Here is a 17,674-nt window from a genome sequence, read left to right as displayed (position 1 = left end):
GGTGATCGGGTAGGAGGTCGCGGACGCGTTGGAGGGAACTTCGGACTAGCACATTGTTCATCACTGTCGCTTCAAACTAGTTCTAATTGTTATGAAATGCACAGGGGAAGGAGGGCAGAATGACACTGTATCGGCTACACGCACGTAGCCTACTAAGGAGCGAATGCCTTTTGAATGATAGGGCTCTTAATTCTCTTGCATGACGATTAATCTCTTCTTCTATAATAGATAAAGGGGTAAGTTCCTCAGGGGTTCGAGTGTGCGAGCCAAGCCGCTAGATCACGTAATCTCATAGATTCGTATCACTAACGGTCAGCATAAACAATGTAGTGCAGCTTGGTCCTGTTATTGAGTTATGTACTGCACAGTATTGATGGTTAATATCCTCGAAGTGATGAAGAGCTGTGAAATCTCTCTTGTCGTCAATGTATATAATTGCTCGGGTGGTTGCCTTGGAGGACGTGATAAATGCAGGCAATTTGTTGTTTCATTTGAACCAAATTGACTTTAGTATAGAGTGCCGATAATAATCTCGTCATCGTGAAGGAGATGAAAGAGCTTGAAGATGCTGAAAAGAAGTCAAAAAGAAAGAGGAGCGAGAGCAAGAGTTTCCAAATCGGGTAGCTGCGGGCAAAGTACCAGACAAACAAGACAAACAGGACAAACATTGCAAACAAAACAATCCAATTTCGGCAGAAGACACTAGGCTGAATATGGTTAGCTCAGTACTAGCTATTGTTAATGCCTGATAGATAAGGCGCCGGTGCCATTAGCTGTTGCTCACTGAAGCAACTAACAGATGGCCCCGGAATTTATCAACGTGGCAGAGACAATGCCTGACTCCGTTTGTTGCACCCCCCAGTACCATGGTTATGGGCAATTTTTGCCTCGTGGGGGCCGTTTTGGCCTCGCTTACGCTAAGCTCACTAGATCGTTGCCTAGTCCCTCATGTCTCATTTTCGGGGCGCTTGCGCAACACGACGATTTCTCCGAGAGAAATTGCACGGCACATTCTACAAACCTGCTGCCCACCATTACGCACTTCACACTTGGAAAACAGCAGAATACTCGCGACTTTTTAGATAGCTTGTTGTGTGGGCATAAGTCCTGTCTAGTGGAAAAATGTCGAATGGCATAATCTCCGTCGACCAAAAACTGCAAAGTGGTGGGCGATTTTCTGTGCCATCCAGTGTCGTCAAATCATCTTGCTAATGTACATCTCTGCTTAGCCTTTGTCTATGCATCTTTCGCATTTTGGTGCGTTCTCGTGACGCGCCCCTTTCGCCCAGGAATTTCATGGTTATCGAGGAGTACGTCTCCCCACCCAATACAGTTGAAGTCTTCACAGAAGAACTGACTTTTCAACACAGGCACCTGGATTATTCTAGCGGCGCTTGATGCCTTCACATTGCTTACCTGGGAGGCCGAGAATACTAGAACTAAGGTTCAGATGATCGGTGTCGGAGTTATGCTTGCGATAAGCTGCTTCATCACATATCTGATGGAACTAGTCAGCGAAGGAGACCGACAGAGAGCTACAAAGGAGGCTAAGAGAAAGGCCGTTGAGTTAGAGAAGAGCCCTTCCATACCGGCTCAGAGCTCGTGATCTTCTATTGACGGTGGCCATCTGGAGGGGATTGCATGGGAAGGTCAAAAGCAGGCAGAACTGCCATCTGAACCCACAAGAATAGACCTTGCGAAGAAAGATCTTGCACACGGCTAAAATTATAAAGTATGTCTGGGTATGGCTCAATACATGGCCTCAACTGACCTACGGAATCAGAATATGACTTGGATTATCATTCTTTTTATAGATTTGGGGTCAAAGCAACTCAATGCAGGGATCGTAGCTAGAGCTAGGGATTAACAGCTCAATAGGCACTGCAAAAAAGGCAACAGACCTATCTTGAACTTGGCAATATGGATGTAGACGAGCAGAGACAGGTGAGGTTAGATTCAAATCGGGACATGGTTGACGAACATTATTACAAGAACAATCACTACCAAATCAAGGCATCTAACCAAGAAACAGGATCAATTTACTGACTATAAAATGAACCCGAATACCCCCACAAAAACCGACCCAAGTCCTAGCATATACCCTACTCCATCGAACCTCTAGTTGAAAAAACCAAAGATACAATATCACCATGAACGAAATAATCCACGAAGCCCCACCAACCCCATCCAGCTCCTCGATCTTCTCATCCACCGACGGCCTCGGCTACACACTGCAAAACAACCACCACGCAGCCGGCCGCCTAAACCTACAACACTACCTATGGCACGAAAGCATAGGATACCACATGCACCCGAAGGTAAAGATCCCGAAATCCAATCCTGTCATCGCCGACGTGGCGACCGGAACCGCTCTTTGGCCGATTCATGTTGCACGCGAGGTGCCCTCCGCGCGAATAGACGGGATAGACATCGACATGACGCAAGCGCCGCAGCCACCATGGCTGCCCGCCAATGTTCGGCTTCGATCCTGGAACCTGTTCAGCCCCGTGCCACCTGATCTACGGGGCAAGTATGATCTCGTTCATGTGCGACTCCTTGTGCTGGTCCTATCGGGAGTTGATCCTCTGCCGGCGATCCGAAACCTCCTAGCACTGGTGAAGCCGGGCGGGTATTTGCAGTGGGATGAGCTGGACTGTATGCATATGAACTTGAGGAAGATCGACGAATCCCTGATGGCGCCCGCGTTAGAAGAGATTCGGACAACGTTGTATGCAAATGGCCGACATAATTGGGCTCTGGATCTGCCGCGCATGTTGAGGTACTGCGGGTTTGAAGATCCGCAGATCGAATACTATGGCGAGCCTCCGGAGCTGGCGCGCGCTTTCAATGATCTGACTTTGATGACTATGGAGGAGTTCGCAGGCAAGGTGGCACAGATGAGCCGGGTGGGGCCAGCGCGACGGTTCTATGAGGTTGTTCAAAGGGCTTATGGGGAGAGTGTACAGGGAGTTGCTCTATCCATTCCTCGGCTTGTGGTTGTGGCTCGAAAGCCGTCTACTTCGCCAGACAATGAGGGGTGGCCGAATAGACGACCATTAGAGTCATTATGAGTCTTATTTGGTATTTTGGACAGAAGACTGCTTTTAGTGCAACGGAGTTTCGATTATGATAGACGGAGAGGTATTTTGCCAGGGGCTAGATAACGAGATATTAAAGCGCGATTATAGGTACACAACGATGGATTAACCATTGGATGGAAACGAAAGTGAAGATAAAATTAAGTAACCCTAAAAACAAAACACCGCCTCCTAAAACAATGACGCAGCAGAACACGACAGGGGACACATGATGAAAGATAGGAGAGATAAATCCAAGCCAAGACCTAGGATGACGGCCATCCTGGTGCACCATGCGCCTTTAACGTTTTGTCCGTCCAGTTCCATAGTTTCTCAGCCAATTCAGAATCCCGCGAGAGCGGACTATCTTGCCCCGCCTTTCCAACGGGCTCGTAATACGCCCCATTCTCCACATCCTGGCTGAAGCTGCACCACAGCTGCGTCTTGGCTCCTTCCTCATTCGAAACCCCAGTCAGAGGAACAACCACGGCGAAGAGAAGCTTCACAAAGATATTGGTATTCTTCGCACCGCCCCAGACATTAGACTTGACGGTGCCCGGGTGCAAGGAAGAGGATGTGATTTGAGGGTACCGGCGGGCCAGCTCACGGCCGAAGAGAATTTTGGCTAGCATGGCTTGGGCATATAGACCGGCGCCACTGTGAGACTCCATAGGGCTTTGAAGCTGGTCGAAATGTAACCCCTCTTTGCTGGCAAAAGTCTTGTGTCCCACGGAGGACACCGACACGACCCTTACGTCAGCACCCGGGAGTCGAGCCGTAGCTAAGAGAGTCGGCATCAACAGCTGCGTGAGCAGGGCGTGGCCCAGGTAGTTTGTGCCGAATTGAAGCTCAAATCCATCCTTGGTGGTGTCGTGTGGAAGCATGGCGATGCCACCATTCAGTTGAAGAACATCTAGGCGATCAACTTCGTTGTTGACGCGGGTTGCGGCCGCTTTGACAGAGTCGAACGATGCTAGATCCAGATCTAGAATAGAGATGTCGGTCTTCGAAGCCTCGGGTGATGTAGACCGGATACGCTCCAGTGCATCTTCAGCCTTTGAGCGACTGCGAGCAGCGAGGTAGATTTTTGCTGGACGGTGCGCGGCTAATGCGGCCACTGTTGCTTCTCCCAGCCCGGAGTTGGCGCCTGTTACCAAGCAGACCTTTCCGCTGAGGTCTGGAATGTCGGTCAAATGGTTGAAGGATGGCATTATGATTAGATTGGAGGTTAAAAGACGAAGAATAGGATATTATTGCTTTCGCTTGTTCAGAGTGGAGTGATACTTCCATCTTCACGAGTCTTATGAGTTCTTTAAATATTTGATGGTGGAACAGGCTAAATCACCACTGATCGGAGATAACGCTCGAGAGCGGAGAAATGTACAAGAGTGAGTGGCAAACGGAGAATATTCAGGAGTTTTGGCCATGACTACCGGACATAAGACTATCGCATGGGAGTCCCTGGGAAATAGTCCACTTGAGTTTATTAAAAAGACTAGCTGGCCTGTGTACACTCTAGGAAAAGATGGAGAATTGTTGTCGGATCTTCGAGGCGACTGTCCGGCGCCTTCCCTATCGCGGCTAGACCAACAACGCTAAACCCAGAAAGGCAAACAATCTAGTCTTGGCAGCGACCGCTCGCTGATTGGCCCCCTGCATGAGCGTTGACGCAGCGGCATCACGTGGGCCGCATCCTTCTGAGATGTGGCAGAAATGTGGGTCTACCGAAGAAGTGATTATTCAACTGAGTTATATGATCATATTCAAATGAATGAAGGTCTTGATTCTTTCTAACTACACGATAAAGAAGCCGATATTTATGCAATTTCAGGGGCTTCATGGTCGTCATAAATGAGCGGAATTACACGATTTATCGTCATAAATCAATGCGGTTGCATGATCGATCTAGTCAAGCAAGGCGATGATATAAGCGGTTTTAGTCATCTACCGCGGCCACACACCCCCTCAGCGCCTAGCGTAGGCCATTATCTTCCTTCTTGAGCGAGAATGAGGTCTTCAATGTTGACGAGATTCAACATTTTCACGAATTTGGCGTGTTGTTGCGCGGAAAGCGCCTTCGTGAGGCCATCGGCGATCATTTGATCAGTAGGGGTCCATTTGACGTGTAGATCACCTCGCTGAGCCTCCTGGCGGAGCCACGAGCGATGAATATCAACATGGCGTAGTTTAGAGCGGTGTTCAACGTCCTCATGGTTCACTAAACGAACGGTTTGCTGATTATCGCAGGAAACGGTCAATTCATGTTGAGGATCGAATCCCATGGTATTGAAAACTCTGCGCCACCAGTATACGGCTTTGGCTGCCTCGGATAATGCAAGAAACTCTGCTTCAGTTGTAGAGGTTGTAACCGCGCGTTGTTTTCCTGATTTCCATTCAACGGGGCCGTTGTAGAGTTTCACGAGATATCCTGCCGAGCTGCGGCGGTCCGGGCGATCACCGTAGGCTGCATCCGAAGCGATTATTGCAACTTCCTGGTCTTCTTCCTTGGCGGAGAATTCGAGCGCGAAAAAGCGCGTATTGTAGAGATATTCGATAACGCGATCCGCAGCGCGAATGTGATCCTGCGAGGGGTTTTTAAGCTCTTCAGATAAGCGACTAATCATGAAGGCAATATCGGGTCTCGTGATCATCGCAGGATACTGCGCTGAGCCGATTTTCATCGAATATTCCTTCTTCTTTGATTCCGGCGCCTCGTCAGGGTTGGGATCGACGTTGATCGTGTTTGAATAAGGCGTATTCGGTTGCCTCGCGTGTTCGTGGAGGTGGAATTTCACGGCGATATTCTCGAGATAGGCATCTTGACAGAGCCAAAGCTTTCTGCGAGGTCTATCTCGAATGATTCTAACTCCTAGGAACCATCCCACTTCTCCCATATTCCGAAGCTCATATTCTTCCGCGAGAGCTTCCTTGAATCGTTTTGCGGCCTCTCGGGCCTCCGGGGTAGGCAAGTTGATCACGAGGATATCATCAACGTAGACTAGCACAATCATGTATTCATTCACGAAGAGGCATTGTTCTTCAGGCACGGGGATAAGACCAAATCTGAGCAGTGTAGTGGCGAGAGCTCGCTGCCAGAGGCGTGGAGATTTGCGCAATCCATATAGCGCTTTTCTGAGCTTCCATATCTTTCCTTTCGTGTGAAATCCTTCCGGTGTTCTTGTGTATACGGCCTCATCGAGTAGTGCATTCAAGAAGGCGTTTACGGCATCTTTCTGGTCCGTATCGAGATCGAAAGCAGCAACGAGTGCCATAACAGCTCGGAACACCCTGGCAGACGCTGTTGCAGCGAAATTATTAGCAACCTTGTCTTTCTCGAGGTCTCCTCTCACGCAGATACGGCCTTTCGCTTTGATAAAGTTGCCGTTTTCATCGAATTTGTACGTGAACACCCATTTCAATGGAAGAATCTGTGAATCGCGTGCTTCTTCTTGATCAACGAGGGTGAAGCAGTCCTTTGCCTTGAGATTTCCTATTTCAATTTGTGCAGCGCGTAAGAACTCGTCCTTAAGCGGGTGTTGCAGTATTTCTGTATACGATTTCGGCAGAGGAGGAAGCTCGTTACGGTGCCAGCGTTTCTTCTCTTTTGCTGCGAGATCGAGGGCCATTGAAAAGACGTTTTCAACGATGTAAGGATCCTCAATGTAAGGTTCAAACATCGCGTAAGATTGGTATTCTTTCATGTCCTTCCGTGGCTGCCGTACGCGTCTTCCTTGCAAGATATTCTCTTCGCGAGCGCCGTCATCGGTAGGGCCTCTTCCTCTGCCTCGGCTGCGTCTTCCGCCTCGTCCACCCCCTGATCTTGATGAGGGCGTCGAATCATGATCTTCTTGTAGCGCGGAATCGTGGTGTTGAGCAGTTGGAGGTGCTGAAGAAATACGTATTTCCTCTTCTTCAAGGATCGAATTCTGAAGCGAATCTTCGAGCATTCGAGAAGCGGCTTCATCATGCGGAATTGCATCAGGTTCTTCAAGCAGTGGATCTTCAGGGAAACCTCCCGGAATGGCCTCAGTACGGCCACGGTCCTCTTGATTGTTAGGTTCAACGTGGGGTTCAGGAGTCGATTCAGGTGTTGGTAGGGTACTTGGTTGCGCGGGATGATCAGGGTGATCAACGGTAGCCACCCCCTGACCTTCTGCAACCTTTCTATCACTTAATTTTTGCATGATTTCGTTATTTGAGGCGTCATTCGATCCGTAAGCGTTTCCTTCAATTCTCGGGACCTCTCCCGTTTCCATACGGTTAGGTTCCTCTTCTAGGAAGATCCCTTCGCCTCTTGGTAAGTCAAGCACCTCTGTAGGTGGCTCTGGTGACGTCTCGCTGATGAGGTCTTCAAGGAACGGTTGCGTAGGATCGTACATTCTCGTCTCGTCAAATAATACGTCTCTTGCCTCTTCAACACGTTGTTTTCTCGGGTTCCATATATGCCAGATGTTTGAGGCGACATAGCCGAGGAGGATACCTTTATACGCGCGAGGAGCCATTTTATCGCTTTTCTGTTGCTCCTGCCTCGTGTAGGCAACGCAACCGATTGTACGAAAGGCTGAGAGATCGGGCTTCTTTCCTGAGAGCTTCTCGTATGGCGTTTTCCATCCGAGCGCGGCAGTAGGAGAGCGATTAGCAATATTCGCTGCTCCACCGATAACCCAGGGCCAGAGATCCCGAGGCAATTTTGCTTCAATCATCATTTTCCTTGCCTTCAGGATTAGGATCGCGCCTGCTCGCTCTGCAGCGCCATTCTGATCAGGCGTATCAACCACGGAATACTCGTGAATGATTCCTTTGAGCGCTTCCTCCTCTTTGACCGCATTTCCGAGTGTTTGCTCACGGTCACTTTTGAAGAATCTGATCTTCGTTTTGGCAATATTCTGCATCTGCAGAATGTAGGTGTTGAAAGCACCTACGCAGCCGTTTTTCAACCGGTGCGAAAAGACGTTATGGAAGCGTGTATTCTCGTCATAGAAATGCGAGATCCACTGATCTCCATTCAATGCAGGCTTCATTTGAATGAGATCGAAATGCACGCGTTGAAGAGGTGCTTGAGCCGTCATCATTGAGCGCCTCGAAGTCTGCCTCGGGGCCTCCGAATGTCTGCACACCTCGCATTTAGGATCGTCATGTTGTTTTGCTCGAAAATCATCAATCTTGACGCCTTGAGCAGCCTCAGGAAGATGGCGAAGTGCATCCCAATGAAGGTGAGCCATCCTGCGATGCCACAAATCCGTGTTTCCTTTCAGGATGTGAGGTCTCGCTGATCTGCGAGAATCCTGATCATTTCTGATCATTGCGAGGCCGTAGTGAGTGCTCCCTTTCTTTTCAATAATCCACAATCCTGACGAATGCTCTTCCACGTTGAACACGACCTTTCCATTTCGTGAAATCGTGTTACGGGTCATACTGAAGTCATATCCTGCTCGCTTGATTTTCTGCGCGCTTAGGATGTTTGTATGGAGGCCTGGAACGAAGGCAACGTTTGTGAGGACAATTTCTTTATCACCTTTCTCTCCTCCGCAATTTGGCCGTATTCTGACCTTTCCAAAGCCTTGAATTTTAACAGTTGAATCACCTGCGTGAAGTTGACCACCTTTCGTTTGATCAAGCTCCTCAAATCTCGATATTTCGTTGCACACATGCGTGGAGGATCCGGTATCGATAATAAAGCAATTTGTGAGCGGGATGTCAAGCGAAGCATTGCATGAAAGGGCCATAACGTGGTAATCTTGAGGGCTTTCATCGGCTTCCTTCCAGTTCTTCCTGATCATATCTCTGATTCTCTTCGCTCGAGATGTTGGTCCTGAGGCAATTTTCTTGATTTCCTTGATAACTCGCTCATCAGGCTTCCAACCCTTTGGACGTGTTTCCGGGTAGAGATAGTTGCAGTCACGGAATCGGTGTTGTCCTCCACATGCGCAGGGGGGCCATTCTGTTCTTCCTTTCGTTTCCCCTTGAGGTTCTTGTTGATCAATAGGTGTATCGGTTTGACCATTGAGCGTAGCGTACGCGTGACTAACTACTGAGGCGTCATCTCGCCTGCTGTTGGCGAGATGAGCGCGGAAATCGCTCAGTAATACAGAATAAGTGGTCTTTCCAATACTCGAATAATGCATATTGGAATACTGCTGATCCACTTTCTCAATCGCTGTCAGAAATTCCTGTTGCACATAAAGATCTCCGCTATGAGGCAATTCGAGCCTCTTGATCGCCAGGTAAGCGTGATCAAACTCTTCTATCCAGGCGTTGATCTTTCCTTTCCGTGGAGACCTTCTGATAACCTCTTGATATTGCTTTAAGGCCTTCTGTTGCATCTCCACTTTTGACGGTTCGTATTGCATCTTCAATACCTTCAGTATTTCGAATCGTCGCTTCTCTTCGATAAGTGGTTGAACGTGTACAGCGATAGAGGATCTGATCGCATCCTCTACCTTCGCAATGTTGTTTCGCGAATCTTTATATTCTTGCAAATCGAGTTGGAATCCTCGATAAGCATTATCCGTTAGATTCTGGGGTCTTTCAGGTTTCACGGGCGTTGGAGGATGAGTGCCGTCTGCACGTTCTGGATCGAAGTGATCCCATACATCAAGCCGTTCGGCGTATTCCTTGATGTTACGGATCCATGTACGCCAGTCATCTCGACTCTTCAAGATGACTTTAACCTTCGTGGCGTTCTCCGAGTCAAATGAGGAAGTCATGTTCAGTTATGTAGTTATGGAGGGACCGGCCTCTCTGTAGTGTAACCGATCGTTTGCTTATATCGCTTCTTCGTGACACTTCACGCTGTTGCCGTATCGTGTTGCTCAAGGTAGGTTCTGAATGGCTTCAATTTGATCAAACAAGGTAATCCTGGAGCAGTTCCGGGCTCATAACTGTGGCAGAAATGTGGGTCTACCGAAGAAGTGATTATTCAACTGAGTTATATGATCATATTCAAATGAATGAAGGTCTTGATTCTTTCTAACTACACGATAAAGAAGCCGATATTTATGCAATTTCAGGGGCTTCATGGTCGTCATAAATGAGCGGAATTACACGATTTATCGTCATAAATCAATGCGGTTGCATGATCGATCTAGTCAAGCAAGGCGATGATATAAGCGGTTTTAGTCATCTACCGCGGCCACATGAGATGCTCCGAGATGACAAAATTACGATACTCCTTCATTGACGCTGACGGAGTTATCTCTTGGGTCCATCATGGCGCCTGTATCCAGGGATCGACGAGCTCTCGGGAGGCATACCTCTCATGACGCCATATATCAACCCTTCATTGTCACGACGTCACTGGGCAGGCCCAACAAAGCTACGCGCAAGCTCATTCGGAGCCATGTAATGCGCGGCAAGAATCGCGCTAAGCATGTTGAGGCTGGAGTGGTCTATGGATCGTGGATCAATAGTTCACTCCCAGCTAAGCCGGCGGGGATTTTAAAGGCGGAAGAGACGGGGTTATGGATCCCCCAGCCCCGTACGCTCTGTCGAGACCTGGAAACATTCACCTTTGCAGACCAAATTAAACCGTATATGTTGGATCTGATCTTCAAGTGTAAGTTAAAATATCCTCTTTCGTCGGAAATTTGTGCCAAGTCATTTTACCACTTTCACTCGATTGCATTGTATGAGAACATGTTCTCGTCACTTACATCACATAGTCTTTACAATATTGAAGCAGTCAGTGTACCCGATTGAATTTTGCCTAGAGTTCGATCCAAAAGCGTCAGTCTGGTATAAATATCTCTTATCTGATGCAGCCTGTCATCATTCGCTGCTATGGACCACTCAGTCGTATTTCGATTGGATACAGGGCTATTCCCTCTCCCCGAAGGCCTTGTTCCATGAAGCCAAAACCCTCGAACTCCTACAATACAGGATAAATGATCCCGCGTCTGCCCTTAATGACACTACCATTGCGGTAGTTGTTACGTTAGTTATGGTCAGCGCACTTGTTGGCCATGTGAGCGTGGTCAAGAAGCACATGCAGGGGCTCAATATGATCATCACTCTGAGGGGCGGCATGAGAGAGCTGGAAAAGAATGCTCAACTTCAGATCAAAGTGTGCCGGTATGAAAGACCTTATCTAGACGGACTGTTTGCGTTCAAGGTTTCTGATATCTCCGACTTCGCAGTGCCGACCTTTGTACCGCACTTCTAAGCGGGAGTGAGCCGTTCTTCTTTTCTGAAGAGATGACATGGCAGCCTTATTTGGCCCGACCTGCTGATATCAACGACTTTCTAGCCACGCACTTTGCTGGCTGTAATATCGATAAGAGGTTAGCTGGCGTTGCCGCTGACCTTCGACGCTTCTCCATATCAACAAACTTGGCCTTTGCTACCGGCCGTAAGATTGCTGGGGAGGTTTATCAAGAAACATTAATCTCAACTCAGTACCGACTTGCCACTTTGAAGTTCGACTCAGAAGATATAAATGAACTTCTCCGTCTAGGACTTTTGGTATTTTCCTCGAGCGTATTCCTCCAAGGTGGAGGCCTCAGAGGACGGTTTCCCTCTCTTTCAGCGCGGTTTAAACAAACTCTATCAAAAGTGGACTGGACAAACCCAGTCCCCAAGAGAATTGGTCTCTGGCTCCTGATTTCGGGACTGGTTGCCGCTGTCACTCACGAGGATGATGACGTACTTATACCATTATTGCAGGACCGGTGTCGTGAATCGGGTCAATATTCTTGGAGCGGAGTCCGAAGCATCCTAAAGAGTGTCATGTGGATTGATGCGCTGCAAGACAAGAGCGGCAGACAAGTATACGATCGAGCCATCTTGGTTGAACAAATTTGACATCCTGTAGTCGGACAAGTTTATCCTTTAAAATATTACACAGTAGAAAATTTCCATTCTACTGGCTTTTCTTCTGATCTTGACCCTTTCATGAAACCTTCTGTCTCGGTTGCAACGTTCTCCACACTTCGGTATACTCCGCGTTCCCCGCACATTCCATGAACCAAAAACACTTGGCGGCGAAATGCAGATTCTCTCTTGTCGATCATGAGTTGTCCTGTCCTATAATAGGTGGAAATCAAATGGCATGGTGGCTTGACTAATTCTTATCTGACGACATTTCCATTGGCATTGTACATATAAGTCCCCCCTCGTCATTGACTAGAGGGTTACAAACAACCGAAAAGATGAAGGCCGATCTAGCATGCCTGACTGCACTTTTTCTATTCGCGGACGCTCTCCCGTCCACTGTGCCGCGGCAAGACATTTCGCAGAAGACTGTCAACCCATCAGACTTGTTTTCGCCTACTGCAACATCGAAAATCTGGAATGTTGCGGTAAATAATATTAACCAGGTATGTATTGTACAGGTGAAAAGACATGTCCTCTTCAACTCATGCTCACTGTTCTAGCTTCCAAGTAAATTCCCCGACAATGTTCCAGGAGCGGCTTCAAATGCGGGTGCCTATATTTTTAGCGACATCTCGGCATGGACCAGTGGCTTCTTCCCTGGCTCCTTGTATACGCTCCTCGAAAGGAACATTCGATTCCCGAACCACCTGAATATAGGAAACTCGAGTCAAGTAGATATACATAACCGCCTCCTAGCTCTATCACGCCAATGGTCCGACCCACTACATGAACAGGCCAAGCGGACCGACACTCACGACATGGGCTTTTTAATCGTCCCTGCTTTGCGCAAAGATTGGGAACTGACGGGCAATACTAAGAGTCTGGATTCCGTTATTACTGCGGCACACAGTCTGGCAACTCGATATGACCCTCGAGTTCGTGCGATTCGGAGCTGGGATAATCTGGTGAACAAGCGACACGACATTCGTGGCAAGACGGCCGATTTCTTGGTTATCATTGATAGCATGTGCAGTGTGTATTTAGCCATGCAACAAAACCCATCGCAGCTAACAGACTCTTCAGACCTCGACTTGTTGTACTACGCCGGCTATCAGACAGCCAACCGAACTTTGATTGATATTGCCACTAGCCATGCCCACACTGTGATACGCAATATTATCAGAAAGGATCATTCAACATTTCATTTGGTAAATATCGACCCGCGAAATAGCAGCGTAAAATTCCAAGAGACAGTTCAAGGATACAAAGACTGGTCCACATGGAGCAGGTATGTCACCATATTCTCCTCTCCAAATTGTCTTTGCAAATACTGATAATAAATAGAGGTCAAGCCTGGGGTATCCTCGGGTACGCGCAGACCTATCAATGGACCAAAGACCTGGTCTTCCTCAAGACAGCAGAAGGTTTAGCAGACTACTTCCTCGGTCGCCTCGATAGATCCTCCCATACTCACCCCTACGTTCCGCCATGGGACTTTGACGCACCCGTCATCGATGGCAACTTACCTCCTCGCGATACCTCAGCCGGCCTGGTAGCCGCCAACGGGCTACTTCTTCTTCACCAGATCCTTGGTGGGGACTCTCCCTATCTGGAGCGTGCTTTGCGTATTGTAGGAGAGACTGTCGATTTATCGACATCTCCGCCGAGCTGGGAGTCGATCTTCATGAATGCCACTATAAATAACAACGAGTTTTCATCAGATCGATCAAAGAACACAGGCCTGGTGTATGCGGACTTCTACTTCCTCGAGTTTGGGAATCGGCTGTTGCAGATGGGGTTGGTTTAATTGGTCATTGTCAGATGGTGGTTCGATGGGTTTTTCATTGGGCGACTGAGATGCTCTGTCTGAAATCGAGGGGCCTAACCATCAAATCATTCCACAATTGCCCTAAAAATGCAATTTATCGAGCGACCTTCCGTACCTTCAACTTCTTGAAGCTGTAGCGGAGATAAATGAATCTAGAAGAGAGCTATCTGGGAGGAGAAACAGGAGCGGGTAGGCATCCTGAATGCCTAAGGTCTTCACGCCTCAACAACACTGACTGTTCAATAGAGAGTGTGATTTTAGTCTCCATTTCTATATACAACTATTGTTTCATACATCTAATAACTGCTCTCATGACCGAACTCAGTTAGCGCGCCTGTAAAGAAATACGACCTTTGCACCCACGATATTAGATCAGATCGCGAGCGCTATCGTCAGCCGAGATAATAGCTGTGCATATCGGATATCCCGACACGGAGCTCCCCCCTACAGCGGCCCGGCGGTCATGGAATTAGCGTGCAGGAGGCCCCATCTATCGGCAACTCAACCACAATCGCCGATTGCAATTTCCAGACGGTTTTCTTAAGCCGTCCCCAGAATAAGAATACTTCTCACCGAGGGGAGATCCCCCGCCCTCTGCATATATTACGAACTAGTAAACAGAATGAATGGGAATGCGGAATTGACAGATAGAAAGAGTGTATCGAAACTGTGGAAGTGAAGCAGTACATAGATCCCAAAGGAGAGATAACACTGGAAACAAGGCAAATGAGGTGCTTTAAAATAGGGCACGGGTAGACTCTTAGTGACAAGAACTGGTGATAGTGATATTAGACATTCGAAACGGTTCTAGGAGATACTCCACCTTGGCACCTTTGAATAGCAATCCATAGTTCAGGAGCTTCAATGACTAAATTATGAATAGATACTAGTGGTATTTGCAGGCATTAGGATGCGATCCTGCACACTATATACTAACTCTCCCTGTGTTGAATATGGGTCATTGTCAGATCGACAGGTTTACCAATGCAAGAGCAGAGCGGTTCAATGACTATCTATAGTACAATTATTACGGATAAGAATGACAAACACCCGACATTGGACCTATCACTCAATCAGATAAATCAATCCCCCCTGTTCACCTCCACAAAAGTCCTCTCGGGACCCTCCTCCCCCAACAGCAATTCCATATCCGGGTCACACTTGGCCATCGCCACCTGATACGCCTTTCTCTCGCCCACTCTTCCCAAAAAGGCTACAATATTAGCATACTCTCCTAAACCAAACGGTTCAAAATACCGAAAGGTCGTCAACAAAAACACCACCATCAGATCTGCCACCGTGAACTCCTCTCCGGCCAACCACACATTCCCAGCCAGTCTCTCGTCCAACGCCTCCAACGCTTTCCGCAGCCTTGTCCTCGTAATAACCATGAACTGGTTCTCCTCACTCACCCCGGCTCCCCGCATCATCATCGAGCGCGTCACACTCGGCGAGAATGTCCCGTCAGCCCAATGCCACCAATACAAGAAATCCGCATACCGATGGTGAGAAGGGGTCAGGAAGAGTTTGCCGTCGGCGTACCGATGACTGATGTATTCGATGCAAGCGCAGCTTTCGGCTAGAGTCAAGTCGCCATCTTGAATTATGGGGGCCGTGCCAGCGGGGTGGAGAGTTTTGTATTCGGGTGGTGCGAGGAGGGGCGCGCGATGGTAGGTCTTTAGCTCGTAGGGGATGTTGAGCTCTTCGCAGAGCCAGGGGAGGCGCTCGGATTGGGAGACGTGGAGGTGGTGGATTGTGAGGACCATTGATGCGAGTTGTAGATTTGGGTTCGTAGAATGAAAGAATGGGGTGAATGATCTGAGTGAGAGGTTGTCAGTCAAAGGGGGGGGTGTCTGTTATATAGTCCGCCAAATCTAGGGAGTGCCGGAAATATCGGCCCGGGCTTAAGAGTTGGAACTGTGGTTTTTGGCCCCAATTGGAACTGCCCTCAGCAAATTTCTTGTCGGACATGACGGACTATCCGCAGGAGTGAGCTACTAGCTATGTCGATTATGTAGAGAAACCTTGGCTGAGGGTGTGCCGGCTATGAAGGTCCCACAATGGCTTCCTAGTTGACTCCCATGTAGGGCATTGTCGCCGCGTATATACACTAGAAAAACCCTTACTACTAAGGGTTGACCCTTTTTAGTGTAGCGGTATTTTTCTGCCACAGGCATCGACTATCACGATGCTGGTGTTTGACCTGTTTGGATGAATGACATCATACATGAATACTGAATCGCTTCACCGCCCTGGATCATGCACGGTCTCGTGTCTGTCGCGCCAAGGCCTTCTGCCGTCACACATCAACCGACCATCTAACTACCCACTCATCGCTTCATCATCATCTTAGAGTTCGATTGAGTCCTGAATCTTGCCTAGTCTAGACGATCGTGACGATCGCCGTCCCCTCAAACCCCTCCAGATTGTAAAGATTGTCATATCATTCGATGACGTCCAGTCTCAGGGCCCTCACTGTTTATCTCCGACCCTCCGACCCTCCGACCCTCGCGCACTAGCATGGTAGGATGATCCATCCCATCCCCAATGACAATGCTTCTCCGTTTTCGACTTAGATCTGGGCTAATGTATGTCAAATCAGAGATTCTCGTTCGCTCCGTGCTACCCGTTCGGCTAAATCTACCTCCCGTACCAAACGGCCCTCCTGCAACATCCGGATTTTGCCGACATTGTCGTACAAGATATCCCCATACCGATCTGGGTGGTAACTGTACCCGATAAGGCGGTCAATCTCACAGTACAAGTCTTTTGCCAGCCACTCAGGTAGCAAAGGAAAGAAAGACGAATCAGGCTGGGGAATAGACCGGTGATGTCTTTCTCTGGCTCCCTTATACTCCTCCCAACGCGGATCCGACGGCAGATATTTCTCGAAAGCATCGGATTCGATGTTCAGAGTTAGCGTGTTGATGTAGAACCTTGGGGCTTGCTGGTCGCTCATTGCCGGCTCTGTCAAAGGACCGTGTACAACGAACCGCTCAAGCATTGCGTAAAAACACCACTCGAGACCGTCATGACCGCCGTCTCCTCTTGTGTGCCGCCAATTTTCGTAGACGATACAGTGGCCAAAAATCCGAAAGTTGACGTTCACCTCGTCAAGGTGGCTTCGCAGCACTGGAACAGAAAGCCAAGTTGGCCACAGCTCCCATTCATTGACCACCATCACATCGAGTTGATAGCTGGGTTTCCCTAATCGTCGCAAAATGTCCTTCGTTTCATCACGGATCTGTCGGTTTATCAACAAGAGGGCCTGACATCTTGTCGCCAAGCGCTGATCCAGGAGCGTGTCGTATAGGGTATACCTGGGACCGTGTGACCAGGCCTTGTATTCAATGTCTTTGAGGGGCTGGCGCTTATCTGCGCCAGTCCAGGGGTTGGTCGGGGGAGCGTAAGGTGCCAAGAGCGCGTGCTTAAGAATCATTGCACGCAATTCGTAGGGTAAGTTGAGAAAGGCTGACATGATGTGCTCGACCTTTTTTTTTGCCTGAGGCGATCACGGGCGAAAACATGATCGGTCAACTTGGGATATCAAGATCAATATCTACTTGTCCTTCGAACTCAACATTAGGTTCATACAAGCGCCGACCCCGTCGCGAAGCATGTGATTCTGACTCATCTTGACGGTGATCACCCGTGGGATTTAGGTCCAGGTAGCATTGGCAACAGCAAAGACTTCGTGAATGCTGTGAGTCAACGCGGGGACGCCTTTTAGCTTGTTGCTAACCTAGCCCGTTCGTTGCCTAGCCCGCTAGTTGGGCTTCGTAATAGTGATTAGGTCATCGAATGACATGGGTTGACTTGATGTTACCAAACTGACATCTACTAGGCCTGCTATTCGCCGGCAAAGAGCTCCGGTCCTATACATGGTCTATTTTGACTCGAAAAGCAGATGTGCGAGTTGGATTGGACGGCTTCCACCCAAGCTCCTTGCATGACAGGT

General features: G+C 48.6%; 7 protein-coding genes across 7 annotated transcripts; 3 read left to right on the top strand and 4 right to left on the bottom strand.

Moving 5' to 3' along the window:
* Positions 1–2,150: 2,150 nt before the first annotated feature.
* KD926_000290 (UMTA methyltransferase family protein) lies at positions 2,151–3,071 on the top strand (the record flags this gene model as incomplete). The annotated part of the gene is made up of 1 exon (XM_053104231.1): positions 2,151–3,071. The coding sequence occupies one exon, from the start codon at positions 2,151–2,153 to the stop codon at positions 3,069–3,071; it is 921 nt and encodes a 306-aa protein (XP_052952476.1).
* A 272-nt stretch (positions 3,072–3,343) lies between these two features.
* On the bottom strand, positions 3,344–4,288 carry KD926_000289 (NAD(P)-binding protein; the record flags this gene model as incomplete). Its single annotated transcript, XM_053104230.1, has 1 exon — positions 3,344–4,288. One exon carries the CDS (start codon positions 4,286–4,288, stop codon positions 3,344–3,346), a length of 945 nt encoding a protein of 314 aa, XP_052952475.1.
* A 774-nt stretch (positions 4,289–5,062) lies between these two features.
* KD926_000288 (uncharacterized protein) lies at positions 5,063–9,784 on the bottom strand (the record flags this gene model as incomplete). Its single annotated transcript, XM_053104229.1, has 1 exon — positions 5,063–9,784. One exon carries the CDS (start codon positions 9,782–9,784, stop codon positions 5,063–5,065), a length of 4,722 nt encoding a protein of 1,573 aa, XP_052952474.1.
* A 502-nt stretch (positions 9,785–10,286) lies between these two features.
* On the top strand, positions 10,287–11,876 carry KD926_000287 (uncharacterized protein; the record flags this gene model as incomplete). The annotated part of the gene is made up of 3 exons (XM_053104228.1): positions 10,287–10,632; positions 10,739–11,147; positions 11,213–11,876. The coding sequence occupies 3 exons, from the start codon at positions 10,287–10,289 to the stop codon at positions 11,874–11,876; spliced, it is 1,419 nt and encodes a 472-aa protein (XP_052952473.1).
* Positions 11,877–12,223: 347 nt separating this feature from the next.
* KD926_000286 (Six-hairpin glycosidase) lies at positions 12,224–13,695 on the top strand (the record flags this gene model as incomplete). Its single annotated transcript, XM_053104227.1, has 4 exons — positions 12,224–12,391; positions 12,449–12,920; positions 12,972–13,176; positions 13,233–13,695. 4 exons carry the CDS (start codon positions 12,224–12,226, stop codon positions 13,693–13,695), a joined length of 1,308 nt encoding a protein of 435 aa, XP_052952472.1.
* A 1,103-nt stretch (positions 13,696–14,798) lies between these two features.
* Positions 14,799–15,482, bottom strand: KD926_000285 (glutathione S-transferase family protein; the record flags this gene model as incomplete). Its single annotated transcript, XM_053104226.1, has 1 exon — positions 14,799–15,482. One exon carries the CDS (start codon positions 15,480–15,482, stop codon positions 14,799–14,801), a length of 684 nt encoding a protein of 227 aa, XP_052952471.1.
* Positions 15,483–16,309: 827 nt separating this feature from the next.
* On the bottom strand, positions 16,310–17,155 carry KD926_000284 (uncharacterized protein; the record flags this gene model as incomplete). Its single annotated transcript, XM_053104225.1, has 1 exon — positions 16,310–17,155. One exon carries the CDS (start codon positions 17,153–17,155, stop codon positions 16,310–16,312), a length of 846 nt encoding a protein of 281 aa, XP_052952470.1.
* Between the last annotated feature and the right edge of the window lie 519 nt (positions 17,156–17,674).

The sequence above is a fragment of the Aspergillus affinis genome (assembly GCF_023601865.1).
Source record: "Aspergillus affinis strain CMG 70 chromosome Unknown NODE_107_length_126409_cov_88_547494, whole genome shotgun sequence".
In the NCBI taxonomy this organism is placed as follows: Eukaryota; Fungi; Ascomycota; class Eurotiomycetes; order Eurotiales; family Aspergillaceae; genus Aspergillus; species Aspergillus affinis.
The sequence above is the reverse complement of the archived record's forward strand: the minus strand, read 5'-3'. Positions and strand labels throughout refer to the sequence as shown.